The sequence below is a fragment of the Urocitellus parryii genome, chromosome 5, assembly GCF_045843805.1.
Source record: "Urocitellus parryii isolate mUroPar1 chromosome 5, mUroPar1.hap1, whole genome shotgun sequence".
NCBI lineage: Eukaryota > Metazoa > Chordata > Mammalia > Rodentia > Sciuridae > Urocitellus > Urocitellus parryii.
The window spans coordinates 156293276-156310337 of NC_135535.1; the positions used below are offsets into that span (position 1 = coordinate 156293276).

General features: G+C 37.9%; 1 protein-coding gene and 1 non-coding gene across 2 annotated transcripts in view; one reads left to right on the forward strand and one right to left on the reverse strand.

The window, feature by feature from the left end:
- Positions 1–17062, forward strand: part of Mypn (myopalladin) — a 98833-nt gene that overhangs the window by 67436 nt on the left and 14335 nt on the right. The window contains exons 14-19 of the mRNA XM_026394643.2: positions 8004–8225; positions 9406–9555; positions 10902–10984; positions 12189–12315; positions 13660–13867; positions 15482–15647. Of these exons, the coding sequence (XP_026250428.1) occupies positions 8004–8225; positions 9406–9555; positions 10902–10984; positions 12189–12315; positions 13660–13867; positions 15482–15647 (956 nt within the window). The remainder of the gene's footprint in view (positions 1–8003; positions 8226–9405; positions 9556–10901; positions 10985–12188; positions 12316–13659; positions 13868–15481; positions 15648–17062) is intronic.
- LOC113187033 (U6 spliceosomal RNA) lies at positions 4487–4590 on the reverse strand. The gene has a single exon (XR_003301370.2). It is a non-coding gene; the product is annotated as a U6 spliceosomal RNA (small nuclear RNA).

Consider the following 17062-nt stretch of genomic DNA (forward strand, 5'->3'; position numbering starts at 1 on the left):
GGGGTACTAGGGATTGAACTCAGGGAAACTTGACCACTGGGCCACATCCCCAGCCCTATTTTGAATTTTATTTAGAGACGGGGTTCACTGAGTTGCTTAGCACCTCACTTTTGCTGAGGCTGGCTTTGAACTCACAATCCTCCTGCCTCAGCCTCCTGAGCCACTGGGATCATAGGCATGCACTATCTATCGCACTGGGCAACAATATTTAATTTTAAAATTAGACTCAGTAAGAGATCAACAACAATAACTAATAATAAAATAAAATGAACTGGATATGGTAGTACACACCCGTAATTCTAGGGATCAGGAGGCTGAGGACAGAGGATTCAAGTTTGAGGACAGTCTGGGAAATTTAGTGAGACCCTGTCTGAAAATGAAATGAAAGGGACTAAGGATGAAACGCTGTAGTAAAGTGCCCCTGGATTCCATCTCCAGTACTGCAGTACAAAAATGATTATAATAACATACTGTTATAAAATGTATTTAAAACTTTTAAATTTAATTCTGGGGAATTTTCGATTTAATATTTTTGGAACCCAGCTGACTGCAGGAAACTGAAACTGTGAAAAGCAAAGTCATGCATAAGAGGAAACTACAATATTCAAGAAGCAGGGAGAGTGTCTGTTGTCTATTCCATCAATCCTCAGCTCAGCTTAGACAAACACCATAACATCTGAGATATTTTGATATCTGTGTCTTGAGATGTTGAGACTTTTAGGAACTTTGAGTTTTAAGCTGTCTTTCACTTGACAGCTTTCCTTCAACTTTAGGTACCCTGAGGTGTGATCACAAGTTCCTCTCAGTTTTTGTATTGGGTTGAATCACTGAAACAGCCATCAGGCAACATCCTGTTTCACCAAAGAGGAAAGGAAAGCCTGTGAGCATCATGCAAACAGAAGAAAGATAGATTATGTGGTTATTTGTGGTTTTGATAATCAAGTGGTTAATATTTAATGCAGGCTTGCATTTCAACTCTTGGTTTATTCCCCAAGATGAAAACTGATAAAATCTATTTTGAAATATAACAAATTTCAGTCAAAACAATATGCCAAATATTGCAGAATTTGTTCCGTAAGGGGCAAATTAGAAACAAAGCTCCAGATTTTCCTGACCATATGCTGTTTTCTTTGGTGTTTCTCTTACTTCCAACGGAGTCATAGATATGCAATATTTTGCTATTGTGTTATACATTAGGCAACTTCAACTGAGCAGAATCTTTTGAAAATATGCTACTTAAAACCTTTTAAATTTTGAATTTTTTTTTCTTTTTTTTTTTTTTGGTACCAGAGATTGAATCCAGGGGCACTTAATCACTGAGCTACATCCCGAGCCACTTTATTTATTTATTCATTTATTTATTTAAAAATATTTTTTAGTTGTCAAGGGACCTTTATTTTATTTATTTCTATGTGGTGCTAAGACTCAAACCCAGTGCCTCACCATTGAGCCACAACCTGAGTCCCTAGCTCTTTCATTTTTTGAGTCAGAGTCTCGCTAAATTGCTTAGGGCCTAGCTAAGTTGCTGAGGCTGGCCTAGAACTTGGTATCCTTCTGCCTCAGTCTCCTGAGACACAGGGATTACAGACACGTGCCACCCCACCCAGCTTAAATTTTGATTTTTAAATTACTGAACTGAAGCAGAATATTTAAATTTCTCTAAATAAATTTCTCGTATATTATCTCTGCAAATGCCAAATCAGCTATTTTTCCCTTCCATCCCCTAAGTAAGAAACTGAAACAGTCATCAAGTGGTTAGTTAGTGGTAGAACTAGAACTAGCTCCCTGTTTTCCTGGAAACTTTTCATTTTCCTTGAAATGCAACAGCCTTTTTTAGTTTGATGACAATTACTTTCAAGTCCCACAAATGTTGCTCTGTCAAACACAGATTTGTTTTCCTATGATGCTCTCATCACATTTGTGGTTGTTAATCCTTCTAGGTGTCATTGAAATAGGAGCTGTGTTCAGCCTATATCTTTTACAAGGCAGAGAGAGATCAATTAGAATCCTGTAAAAATGACACCAGCTCACACATCAGCTGTTTGATTTTACTTTTTTAGTTTCTCTGTAGGTAAATCCAGGCGAATCCATTGCCCAACTCCCAGGAAAGCAGGATGTTTCTCTTAATTACCTGAGATGTGGGTACACGTAAACATGATCTTCCACGAGTTGAGTACCAAAGACCCAGAAGAACTGTCTCTTAAATCTCACCATGAACTAACTTCAGGGTCCATAGCAAGAACTGGGAAGTCTCTGAAAGCCTCTCAGTCCTCTCTAATTGTCTCTGATATACACATCAGTCTTCTTCTGAGAATCATTATCCTGGGAATTATGATCACTTCATTACAGAATTGGTTTTAGACTTCATTCTATACTGTGGACAATGAAAGCCAAGCTATATAAATGAAATTTATGAAACTAAGAAGCTGTGTGAGATAGAATGTTTGCATTAGGTTGACAGATGTCAATCCTGAGAAAGTTTGAAGAAAGTAAATGATGACCATATTATGGTATTGTTTTGTGCATTGTTGCCTTAGGAAATGATGATGAAAATGTCTTGGAGGTTAAGAAAGTTAACTTAGAAAAGTGTAAGAACATGGATGATTGGAGAACAATCATAAAGAAATATGTGAATTAATAGCTATTTACACTTGCAGTCTGGGGACAAAGGAGTCAATCTGTTTTCTCACTTTCCTATTATATGGGTGGTAGCGAACAAATGATTGCTTTAGAAGAATATGCATTTGTTTTTGCTTTATTTTACTTTGAAAACTTTTAGGTTGAGACAGCTGGCTTCTCTTGTCCTTTTAACATAACAAGTGAATAATAATAATTATTCTAGAACATACTTGTGGTCTAGCATTACCACATTGTGCTGAGCATGAAAATAAATCAGAAGTCCTTGCATGATGAATGTCACTCACTATAAATAATCTCCTCCCCTTTCTTTGATATATCCACCACTTTTCTTTGATATATCCACAAAAGTATTTCTCTTTTGTAACATTTCAGAGTCTGCCTGCTCTCATTTTACATCATCTTTCCAATTAACAATTAACATTTGCCATTGATTCTTAGAACTTTGTGAAATATAATGGTGTCATCCTTTTAGGTGTTCATATTTACTAAAATTTTTAGCTTTCTAAACTGACAACCAAGTGTCTTTGTGCGATGGGTAAGCCAAGAGAGGGGTGCCCTGATTTCTTTTTAGGCTGGATCATTTCTTCCTTTTGGGTAGCATTCTTCACTAGTGGATCTTGATTGGCCAGCCACCAGTTAAATCTAAGTAGTTTAAGTTAATGTGGGGAATCTTAGAGGTCAAAGAAACCCAGGATTACAAAATGGAATGGAGCCTTCATGACCAGTGATTTTAATTCACTCATGACTCAGCATGATGTTCTGCAACCAGCAAATACCATTGATTGTTCATTTCTAAATTTTTGCCCACCCCCCCTCATCTAATATTATATTTCAACTTTCAGCTTTCTTCTCTGGCCTCATTTCTCTGGAAACCATCTCATCTCTTTATTCTGTTCCCCGCACCCCTGCCTGTTTCATTAATGCTTCTTTAGAAACTGTCTGTAATTCCCAGATACTGCCCTGGAGGATGGGGGAGGGGAGGGTAAGTATCTTGATGCTTATTCTGGCTTTTTGCTCCTCTGATCTCTTTCTTCTCTAAGCTGCTCTGTCATTTTCTCTATTTAAATCTTACCTCTTTCATCTCTTATGGTGAATTCTTTATGGCAATCCTCTTTTGTGAGCAAATAGTCATGACATCCATTCCGTTTGTAATAAGAATTATTATATAGTGGCCTTCTGGAACATACTGTAAGGCCATTGGCATTGTAGAAGTCTGGCTGCTGGGACAGTGTCCACATGTCCTCTGCCATGGGCTCACCCAGGAGGCACCAGTTATGAGCTCCCTGGGTGCTGTGATTAGGGATTGCCTTGTCCATTGTTACATCCCTGTTAAGCCTGGCACAGAATAAGTATTCAGTGGGTATTTGCTGAATTAACCCACAACCAAGAGATTCTCATTAGTTTCAGGTAAGATAATGAAACCTTTAACCAAATAGAAAAGTTTGGGTTTATTGCATAACAATGGAAAAATCTTTACTTGACTACATAGATTCTGATTGTAGATAGTACCTGCTATGGTAGCAATGCATTTTATTTATTTATAATTTTTTTTTAGTTGTCAATGAGCCTTTATTTTATTTATTTATATGCAGTGCTGAGAATCAAACCCAGTGTGTCACACATGCTGGGCAAGTACTCTGCCACTAAGCCACAATCTCAGCCTCTTATTTTATTTATTTATTTATTTATTTATTTATTTATTTATTTATTTATTAGTTATAGTTGGACATAATGCCTTTATTTTATTTATTTTTATATGGTGCTGGGGATCGAACGCAGAACCTTGCATGTGCTAGACAACCACTTTACTGCTAAGCCACAACCCCAGTCCCCTTTTATTTGTTTTTTAAATATGGAACGCTTCACAAATTTGCTTGTTATCCTTGCACAGGGCCCGTGTTAATCTCTGTATCATTCCAATTTTAGTATATGTGCTACCAAAAAGAGCATTAACAATCCATTTTAATCAGCTGATTAAAAAGATGAAAACTTAGAAACATGCAAAAATTAAGCAAAACTCTGGTGTTAATTTGAACATTTAAATATAAAATAAGTTTGTGCATCTTTCAGTGATTTATTCTTAAATATACGATTTGGATTAAAAGTATTTTTATACAACCTCCTTGAAGGCGGAATCTGTGTTTATAAAATGTCACATTTTCCATATTCATCATAGTATTTAGCACATAGCAGGTGCTTGCTAAGAATTTGTGAGCAGGGTCAGGGAGTAGGCTACAAACACTGATTATTTCAAGGAAGGGAATGAGTGATTATTAGATAAATAGTAAAGAAATCATTTTCTATGTATGTTAACCTCCAAGTTTATCTAGGAACCTCTGTGGTTCCAAATCTGCCTATGTGTGGAATGGAAGGAAGAATACTTTCTCCTTTAGGCTAGGGGTATAGCTTGGTGGTAGAGCACTTATCCAGCATGTGTGAGGCCCTGTGTTCTATCTTTAGCACCATTAAAAAGAATTTTTTCTTTTTGTGGGGATGCAGAGGGCCTACCCAGGATTGAACTCAGGGGCACTCAACCACTGAGCCACATCCCCAGCCCTATTTTGTATTTTATTTAGAGACAGGGTCTCACCAAGTTGCTTAGCACCTCACTTTTGCTGAGGCTGGCTTTGAACTCATGATCCTCCTGCCTCAGCCTTCCAGGCTGCTGAGATTGCAGGCAGTGCCATCGCGCCCAGCTGAATTTTTTTCTTTTAGTACACATCATACCCAAAATACATGGGGAACCTTTCTCAAGGTTTGAACCTGTTTCATTATTTGCCCCTGCAGTTCAGACTCAGAACTCAGAGTAGAGAAAGGCTGTAGTGAGCTCGGGCAGTGAGTGCTGGATGCCAGCCCCTATCTTAACAATGTCTGTATCTGATTGGGATGTATTGTTCTCAACAGAAGAAAAGTGCCTTTCCACAACTCTGCCAATTTGAAAAAACTTCTGAAGTCTAATGTTTCAAGTAGTCAAATTATCATCCTTAAGAGGATTATTTTTAAAGAAAAGAAATGAGGCTGTGTTTTCAAATGTCATATTCTTCTGAAATAAATTTAAGTTAGCTTTTCCATTGCTTTTATAAAGCAACTATAAGATTTTCTTTAGGCTAGGGGTATAGCTTGGTGGCAGTTCATGAGCCTGGAAAGGATGGGTCATTTATCACTGATTTAATTTCCATACTGGCTAGATGTATACAGAAAAAAAAAAAAATTCTCTCCTTTGGGCACCTACAAGCCGCTGACACAGAAACTCCTGTAGTTACTCAAAAACGGAATGAGGCAAGGAAAAATGAAGACCACAGCATAAACCCAGTACTGGAAATTTAAAACACATCCAACTGACAGCGGATCAGTAGTGCAACTTTTATGCTGGACGTATGCAGAAAGTTTCTTTAAATTTAACTTAAACATATTCTTGTTTTTTGCAAGTTTCCTGATGAAATTTGACTCCCAGTGTTCATAACTAAAAATGACAACTTGAAGTGTAGTATAGATAGAGCCACCAGTTTAATAAAATTTTACCCTTAACCCAAGTACATTGTTCCAGATTCCTCAAAGATGTGGTAAGGTTGAAGCAAGTGATGACCTTTACGTCATTCATGTATTCAGTCATTCTTCATATATGTATTGAGCACCTGCCTGGGGGCAGCATTATTCTAGATGATGTTGATAGAGTGGGAAGAAAGTCATCCAAGATCCCTGCTCTTGTGAAGCAAACATTCTAACACCCTAGATAGTCATTCAATCAATAAATAAGAAAAATACAGCTAGTATAGCAGCGCTATAAGGGGAATTAGAATGGAGAGTTAGCTTAGATGAAGTGACTGGGAAGAGTTCATTTCAACTTGACAGATAGGATTTAACAGGGAGAGGGAGTAAGAGGAATCCAGGATAAGTCTTAAAATTAGGGTTTAGCTGAGAGTATTCAAAGAGTATCCCAAAGACCTGCACCAGACTTCAAACTGTCAATTTGAGATAACTATAGAAATGGAAATTAACCATTAAGGAATATTTATAGCAACTTAACAGGGAAATATTATGTGCATAAATATAATAATTCTGTTTTCCTTGTTAATTTCATTTTGCTAGTAATTCATTTTGTTTTTATTTTACAAAAGTACAAATTAGAAAATTTTCAAAACCTGGTTTTTACCATAGACAGTATGAGAAGCACTGGTTGAACCATTTAACCAAGTAAATGAATCTCAGTGGCACCATTTCCTGAGATGAAGAGCAGGCTAGGAGCACCTCTGGGAGTCAGAAATCAGGTGTGTTGTTTGAGCCATACTAATTTTGAGATGCCCATTGAGCACCACAATGTAGAATTAATCATTGGGTATATGATTCTGAAGTTCTAGAGAGGAATCAGGCTTGGAAATAGGGCTTTGGGAGTCCTCAGCATACAGAAGCTGTCTGCAGCTGTGAGATTGAATGAGATCACCAAGAGTAGAGGATTAGGTGCCAGCAGAGGAGAATGATCAGATGTTGCTAGAGAAAGGAAGGAAAAACAGTATGGTGTGTCATGAAGCCCAATAGAAGAAAATGTTTCAAAAAGGAAAAGTAGTCAACTCTGACTTATGCTGCTGAGAGGTCAAGTAAGGTAAGAACAGAAAAGTGATGATTCCATTTGGCTAATTTACAGACCCTAACAGCAGCATTTTCAGTGGAACAGTGAGAACACAAGCTTAATTGGAGCAGCCTACCAAGAGAGTAGGCAACAAGAAAGCCATCTGGTAACAATAGAGGTGGGGGTATTTCATTGCAGTTGCTTTTTTTTTGTGTGTGTGTGTGGCACTGGGGATCAAACCCAGGGCTTCATGCATGCTGAGCAAATACTCTCTCACTGAGCTGTACCCCCAGCCCTATAGTTACTTCAAATAGTTCTGTTGTTAAGGGAACTGAGAAATGTAGTGAAGGCCATCGTAGAGCTAGGAGAGGTTTATTCAGGACAAAAATGTCTAGAAGAGACAGGAACTTGGTGATGCAGGCATGTATCAGAATGCAGGGAAGAACATCTTTGCCAAAAAACTCTATAGGCAGTTCTGCATATTTAAATGAATGTTAACTGTAGTTATAGAAATTATATTCCATTTTCACTCTAGTCCCTACAGAATTCTACTGAAGTTCCAGTTTCAAGGTAAGAAATCAGAATTCACTAAGGCAGTTTGGGATTTTAGTAGAAATACTGAAATTTCCCTTTATGCTCCATGGCAAGTGGCTGGCAGTGGGACATGCCTGCTTCATTGAATTTCGTAGTATAAATCTGATATCTGAATCTGTAAATTACATCCTCAATTATAGTGGTGGACATGTTCTTCCTCACCATAGGGATAGAACTTTAAACATATTTGTCATTTTGACAGGAGTACAAAATTTCAAGCTTTGAACAGAGGCTGATGAATGAAATAGAGTTTCGCTTGGAACGTACACCTGTTGATGAATCAGATGATGAAATCCAACACGACGAGATCCCCACGGGCAAGTGTATTGCTCCCATCTTTGACAAAAGACTCAAGCACTTCCGGGTTACAGAAGGCTCTCCAGTCACATTCACCTGCAAAATTGTTGGCATACCTGTTCCAAAGGTAGGAGAAGATGACCAGCAATTAACCATCCAACAGCACAGAATGATAGACAGTGTGTTCAAAACGGTCTTAACATACTCTTGTGTATCTACAGAGGGAATGAAAATCAATACGAGAAATGAGCAAAACCCAGTTATTTGACTAAAATGAGAATATCAGGAATAGGACCATTAAATAAAGCAAAAAGAAATCAGACTTGTTAGAATTTTAATAAAATTTCTGAATAAATTTTTTAGTCACAATACTGTACTATGGGCTATTGATTCTCTTAACCATCAAACTCATCAGTCTAACATTTTTCATTATATTTAAAATCTATTGAATACACATAGGGTGCCTGTTGTACAAAGCAAGCTATATTTGTATTATTACTATTAGGTTGGTAAATGCCCAAAATGTCATATCATTATCACTGACTGCTGAAAAATCTTATGAGTCACCAGATTTTTTGGCAAGTCAGCTAAGAGAAGGATTTACACCTGGTGTGGCTGTGGCAGGAGATCTCTTCACTCTACTTTCACAAACATTTGCCTGATGTTATTATCTATGGTTAGGTAACCAGGAAAAGTAGAAAGGGCAGTTGCAACCAGTACTTTATCCCCCCTGTCTTTGAGAGATATCCTTGACATATGCAGAACTTGTCAGGAAGAAAAATTTTTTATTTTGGCTAGATGAGAAATTTAGCTAGTTAATTCTAGCCTTATTCAACTTGGTATATTAAACCATACTCTCCTTTCAAGCATGGTGAGCTATCATGGGTACTGAGATCTGCAATTGCAGGAGACTTAAATATGTATATAAGTAATAAGAAAAGAGCCAGGTAACTGTTTTCATTATTTTGCCTCTGAAGACACATCTGGTTCTTAGGGTATCTTCTAAACTAATAATGAAGTACAATAAAATACTCAAAAGCTTTATCTTAGTCCTAAATTATATTGAATTTTTGACTTAAGTATTATATAATGGAGGGGTATATCATACTATCATTTTAAATATGTTTTATAGCCTTTTTTCCAAGTGCTTTGAAAAGAGGAACATGTTGTAGAAATGATAGTTGACACTTGCCTCACCCTACTCCCTAGTTCTTTATCTTCTAAAGATATATGGAACATTATATATGCACATATATACATGCACACAAGCATATACATATAATCTTCTTGATTATCTTTCACTTCAGGTTTACTGGTTCAAAGATGGGAAGCAGATTTCTAAGAGAAATGAGCACTGCAAAATGAGGCGAGAAGGAGATGGGACGTGTTCTCTGCACATTGAATCCACCACCAGTGATGACGATGGCAACTACACCATCATGGCAGCCAACCCCCAGGTGGAGACGCAGGGTTACGCACTGTGCTGCACTCTGAGGAAGGAGCGGTTGATGTCATTGTGAATGAGACCTTGAGAAGTGCGAGTTACTCAGGATTGCTGAGGAAAATGAATGAGAAGCATTGTGATTGTGTGTAACTAGAGTGCAGTATCACAACCTAAAAGACTAGTTAGCCACTGACGGAACATTTCAGGCTTTGTCAAAGGACATTGGTACTATTTCTTCACTACATTTCCCTCCCATACCTGTTGGGCTGAATTTTATGTTTGTCAACTCCTTGAGTCTCTTGAGGAGTTAATGAGTCATTCTACCAATTATTCTATCAAAGTACAATATGTCATTTTTGTTCTTAAGAGAATAGGTAAATTACTTCAAAAAGGCCTTAAGTGTCCTTCAAATTCATATCCTTCTTTTTCTTGATAAAAATTGAAAAGTCATAATCTAATCTCTCACCTTCTTTTTTGAATGAGGCCAAGTCTTAAAATTTCCCTAAAAGATAGGCCAGAAAAAAATATCTTTAATTACTAATTTTTAAAATAGTTTTTTTTTAACTTGGAGATGGACTCAATACTTTTTATTTACTTGTTTGTTTATGTATGTATTTATTTATTCACTATTTATTTATTCATTTATTTATTTTTATGTGATGCTGAGGCAAGCGCTCTACCACTGAGGTACAACCCCAGTCCTTAATCACTATTCAAATACAAAGTACAGAATTATAATTTCTGCTCTCATCCACTCTTCCTAGTGAAAGAACAGGATGAATCTCTATTGAGAAAAGTATAAAACTATTTGGCCATGCTCTCTACATTGTGGCTACAAGTTGTATTAGGTTCACAAAAATTTAAAGAAAAATTTTTATATTTGTGCTCTGTTCATTTCTCAGGTTAAAATAAAAATCATCACGATAGTCTTAAAAAAATCTCTACCCCTAGAATATGAAGACAAGAAGTCATATTATATTGTTTTCATTCCACTCCTACAAAGAAAAATTCATAATAGCAAAAAGTTTCATAATGTTCTAATGCAGAAAAAAAACATATAGATTGAAAAAAAAAAAACGTAGATTTCTTTCTTTTTTCTTTTCTTTTCTTTTTTCTTTTTTTTTTTTTTTTTTTAATTCAGTACTGGGGACTGAACCCAAGTCATTTCACATGAGCCCTTATCACAGAGCTACCCACCCCCCAGCCCCCATTCTTTTTAACTTCTGAGACAGGGTCTCACTGAGTAGCCTGACTTGTGATCCTCCTCCCTCAACCACCACAGTGGCTGGGATTGCAGGTACACACTACCATGTCCTTCTGAAGTTCTTAATTTAATCTTGTTCTTTTCCTATTTCTCAGGGGAGAATCAGCTGTTCTGGCCACTTGATGGTACAGAGTTTGCCCATTCGCAGTCGGCTAACCCCTGCGGGTCAGTCTCACAGGTAAAGATAGGAAGAATCCACTTTCTGGGGGCTCCTCCCATATGCCTACCCTCCACAAACAGCACCAAAGTTGTTACTTAAAGGTAGCCTTCCGCCAGCAGCACCAGCACCACTTTCGAGTTTGTCGGAAATATAGAAGTTCAAGCCAACCCCAGATTACCGAATCAGAATCTGCATTTTAACAACATGCCATGTGATTCACAAGCACATTAACATTTGAGAAATACTGATCTTTGGTACATTTTAATGGTTAAAAATTTGTAACCATCAGTGGCACCTGTGTACGTAAGATATAAATTAGATCCTTTGAATTGAGTCACTGTCTTCTCTTTAATAAAACAGGAGCCTTTAATGATTATATGTATATAGAGCAATTATTTTTGCTGTCTCCACTACAGCAATTAGCTTTTTATCCTCTCTGATTTTACTAATCACTAAGAAGAAAGAGCGTGGCTTGAGTCTTATGGTGCCACAAAGTCTTAGCAAAGCATTCCATAGTTGCTGACACATATGAATTAAATGTGACTTACCAAAGGAATAAAAATAGCAACCCATGTTTCAGCTACAGTATTTCACCAGCCTTGCAACTATACCTTCTTCTTTTTTTAAGAACAGCTGTTACTGTTGGTCAGTCTTACCCAGTTTAAGTTCATGGACATGTTTAATGGTCTGCCATAATTTATAACCAGGTTAAACTTTATTACTCAAAGCCAAAGAGATTGAAGCTGCCTTGTTCTGGATAATAAACAGGACTTCTCTTTTGGTCTCTCTTTTGAGGTTCAGATTGAATACTGATTTATTTGTTTATTTTGATGTCTTTTGAACAACTGGTCAAACCCACAGCAAGCAAGCTGAGCCACTTAACCCAGAATGACTTCAGAGAGAAAGAAGCTAAAGCCTGTTTATTTGATTACAGATCTCCCAAGATAATCCTACAGTTTATGACATGCTTACCACTTTGCTTTCTTTTTCTTTTTAATTAACTCCACACTATCATTATTATTATTATTACTATTATTATTATTATTATTAATTTTCTGCCCTAGAAGGCTCTTTCCCCTCCCCACCCCAAAAAAAGAAAGAAAGAAAAAAAAAAAAAAACCGCTGCTGCTGTCTTTATAGTCCTATAGCCATGCCAAAATACCTGTTGCTATGAGTTTGTAAAATGGCTTCTATGTCTGAAACCTGAACATACTTGTTCTAGGGGAAGGTCCCGAGTGCAAGAAAGAGACAAAGAGCCTCTACAGGAACGCTTTTTCCGACCACACTTTCTGCAGGCTCCTGGGGATATGGTAGCTCACGAGGGGCGCCTCTGTCGGCTGGACTGTAAGGTAGATTCTTAGCACTTGTCCTTAGTTCCAGATCTACTCAGATTTTGCATTTGATTGTTTGCTTGCATTTATATTTTTGTTTGTATTTGTTTTGTTGGAGCTGTGGTTTCCAAAGAAGGAATTCTTGGCAAAGGGATAGGTCATTTTCCACATAGGCTTTTTTGGAAAATTTAATACCAGACAAAATTAAATTATTTCATGAAATTTTTAAGTCATTATATTTTTTGGCATTGTATTAAGTTAATTGCATTTTTAAAATACAACCAAGGAGGTGATATAATTTGAACATTTCCTTCCACGTGGTGTCTGGAAAGTTTTTATTTCTGTGTGATTTTTTTTTTCTTTGTATCCCTGAAATGATTATTATGAGGTGTACCCTTTAAAAAATTATAGTCATGAAACAATGATTGTGAGGCAGTTTAGGAGAGCAGAACATGGTTTCTCATACTAATAAACATCCATCACGTTTAGTGAATCTGTATTCTAATTTTTAAATTAAAAACTAGGTGTGAGATGAGTAGGGCAGATACCTCTTAATATGATGAGAAACTTAAGTCACCACTTCTACCCCAGACAAAATGCGGAATGCTGTGGAAAATTTAGATGCAAATTTGGGAAGGCTTGAGGTTAAGCATTCGTTCAGAATGCACCTCTATCAGTGATTCTTAGTCTCCCATTGCTGCCTAAATAATATTCAGATTGACTTATTTCCCCCTCACAAAACTCTAAAAACTACAAGGTCTGAGTCCTCTCCTTAGAGATTCTGGTTTAATATTCTAAGTGGACACTGGAGTTTTTTTAATATGTATTTTTTTTATTTGTACACAATACATTTATTTACTTTTATGTGGTGCTGAGGATCGGACCCAGTGCCTCACACATGCTAGGTGAGCTCTCTACCGCTGAGCCACAATCCTGGGCACTGGAATTTTTAAACCCTCTCTATCCTCTTATAATTTGCAGCAAAATTTGAGAACCCTGGTTTATTATCTGACCTTTCTCATATCTAACTCATGCTTATTAAGTTTACAAGCAATATATCATCTCTGATGTTGATGCTTCAGGTCTGTCTTATCTATAGCTTAATTCTTATTTATTCTGATGAATATAATCAAATAGATTAATCGTGACCTAAACTGGGGTCAAAATACCATATCATTTAAATTCATGCAGCAATTCATTCAGAACCCTCCCTCTTCTCCCTGTACTGCTCCAGAAGGGTTCTCATCACTCCATGTTTTCTCTCACTGTATACTTGCCAAACAAGGATGAAGAATTCAACCACCAAATAAATCTGCCTGTCATCAGTCTGTCATTTGCCTCAGCTGTCCTGTTGTTTATTAGGTGAGTGGCTTACCGCCCCCAGAGCTGACGTGGCTGCTCAATGGCCAACCTGTGCTACCAGATGCCTCCCACAAGATGCTGGTCAGGGAGACGGGAATCCACTCTCTGCTCATTGACCCACTCACCCAGCGGGATGCGGGGACCTATACGTGTGTGGCTACCAACAAAACTGGGCAGAATTCTTTTAGTCTGGAGCTCACTGTAGTAGGTAAGGTTTGCTGCTGGGACCCCCAGACATAACTCCCTTCAAAATTATTGTGCAAATATGCAGAATCTCTGGCAGAATTCCTTAGTCCTTTTCTCCGCCAATCTCAGTTTCCGCTTCACTGTAGTAAGGACCATATTTCTAGATTGCTTTCAAAAACAGTGTTAATGTTAAACCAGAACGCAGAACCTTGTACATATTACACATGCAATAAAGGGAGCATTGTAATTATTCATTGAGCAATCAACAAATTGACTGTCACTACATTCCAGTCATTTGTCCTGCAGTCAATGTATTATTCCTGAAACATACCAGGCTTTTTTTTTAAATCTCCCTAAGTTACAGGCCTTTACATCTGTGGCCCCTCTATCTAGAATACCCTTCTTAGCCCAGCAGCTTCTTATTCATTGTCTAAAGACTAACTCAAGTGTCACCCCCCTGACACAGTAGATCCACCAAGCACAACTACTCCTTCCCAGTCCTCCTCTGTATTTCTATGCCAGTAATCTCAGCTACTGGAGGGATGAGGCGAAAGGACCACAAATTCAAGCCCAGCCTGGGCAACTTAATGAGACCCTTTATCTCAAAAAAAAAAAAAAAAAGAAAGAAAGAAATGAAAAGCAGGAACTTTTAGAGAGCTCATGGCCTTCTGTGTAATTGTTCATTTCTTTGTGTGAGCTTCTGAAGTCAGAGACTCTGACTTGTGTGTATCTCTAGTATCAGCCTTAGTGCCTAGAACATGGAGGGTGCTTGGCAAATTTGAGCTGATAAGAGAACAAACCCTTATCTTATAAGCTAATGTGAACAAAATGCTGTCATGCCTATAGAAGAGGAAAGCAAAACATCACCTACAAGGAGCCACCCCTATAGGGCAGCAGTCTAGCCAGAATTAAGTTTCAGAATTTAGGAATTCTGGAGTTGGGTTTTCTCCTGCTGTCTTGCAGTCTGATGAGCTCACAGTATCTTCAGCACATCATTCCTGTCTGCAAATAAATGCTTATTTATCTTTTTTCCATTCCTTACAATGAATTTCCTCTTGCCAACAGAATAGGAAAGATTCATTTTGCAAGGATACATTGATTGCAGATCTTTACCTTTTTCCCCACCATTTTGCTTTAACCTTGACTTAGAAACCCTGACATAAGAGGTTCTGGACAAAAGAAAGACCTTCTTAGAAAGTGTAATTTTGTGTATTTTAAAAAACCATATGATTCTGTAGTATGAGGTTATTTTTTTTTTCCAAAACAAAAAGTTGGGGAAAACTGATACATCTATGAAATACATTCCTCAAAAAAAGAAAAAAAAAAAAGGATCAATTTTAGTGTATAAAGAATATTGTTTCTCAAAAGTTATTATTGCACAGTTAAAGAAAATCCTCTAATTTAACCATTCCTAGCATTTGCATCCCAGATCTTCAAGTGTTATCTCACACGGGATGTACAGAGATGGCTGGCCCAATTTTTTTTTTTTTTTTTGTAAACATTTATGGAGCTTGATCAAGGCAATGATCCTCACTAAGGGGTACAAGAAGTGTTCTGAATTCCAGAATGTAGTGTATTTGAGGCATGAACTTCAAAGCACTTACTATTCAAACAAGAAATCTCTTCTCTCATTCAGCAAAAGAAGTGAAGAAAGCACCTGTGATCCTGGAGAAACTGCAAAATAGCGGTGTTCCCGAGGGCCACCCAGTGAGACTGGAGTGCCGCGTGATAGGCATGCCCCCACCCGTGTTCTACTGGAAGAAAGACAATGAGACCATCCCTTCCACCAGAGAGAGGATCAGGTATGGCAGCCACCACAGGGACCTGTGCGCTTGGAGCACATGTTGGGCCACCTAATAAGATTGTAGCCTTTTGGGTCTTGCTTCCTAGCAATAGGCTCTTGAGTTTCATTCACATTATTGTGTATATCAAGAATTTATTCCTTTTTTTTTGTCGTTGTTTTTTGTTGTATGTTGTATGGTTGTCTCAGAGATTAAAAACTTTAAGTTTAAAATTATACAATAAATTTATGAAGTATTTATGGCTTCTATATCCCCACCTTCTCACCGATGTGTCTCTGCTTGTAGCTTTTCTTCCTTGAGTACTCTCTTCCATGTTTTCCTCCAACTACGGTCTACCTCCCCAGTGTCTGTGATCCCTCAGGCTCAGCTCAAAATCTTGACCTCCAGGCAGAGCAGTGCCCCTGCTTCCTCCCCTCCCCAGTCCAGGACTGGGTCTGTATTCTGTGATCCAGGTCTGAGCCCGTTTTCTGCTGTTGCACATGGCCATTATTGTTAGTGTTATTGGTTTCATTCTGTGTCACCTCGACTGGACTGTGAGCATCTGAGCTTAGATGAGCATCTTAGCTTTGTCTTTGTATGTCCTGACTCCTCACAACACCAAGCACCTTGCCTTTTACTGGTAGCAATTTATACAGAATGAATGAACAAATGCATGCATTTCCTCAACTCACTAAACTGAAGCAACAGCATTCTAATATGTCTCTGACACCAGGCACAAGCCCTATTCAGTTCTCCTCCTCACCACTGTTAGAATGGTCTTTTACAAATGCAAACTGATTACACCACTTGCAGCTTAAGATGTGTCAACAGTTCCTTATCACCTGAAAGGAAGAATCCCAACCTTTTACCATGTACATGTGGCTCTCTCTCCTGCCTTGTCCCTAGTCCTCCCACCTGCTAGTCCCCATTAACTCTCCACTCCTGGCCATAATGAACATGCCACCCTCTCTTCTATACCATCATGTCTTTGCTCAAGTTGTTCCACTACCTGGAACAACCTCATCCCCAACCTTTTTTTTTTTTTTTGGTACTGGCTATTGAACCCAGGGGCCTTAACCACTTACCACATCCCCAGCCCTTTTTGTGTTTCACTTAGAGACAGGATCTCACTGAGTTGCTTAGGGCCTCGCTAAGTTGCTGAGGCTGGCTTTGAACTTGAGATCCTCCTGCCTCGGCCTCCCGAGCTGCTGGAACAAATTCAACCTTTTAGAAAGGCTCTAGCACATCTTTTGGGAAGCTTTCTCACAAGTTAATTGGGTATGTTATATTATAGTACTTACAAAGTACATTTTTAAAGTAATTTCTTTTTATTCATCATTGGTCTTTGTGCAGTGTTCATTTTTCTGTAGCTTAATCTTACATATGCTTGTGCTTCTGAACATCTTCACACCTTCTCCTTAGTGCCAGGGACTTCC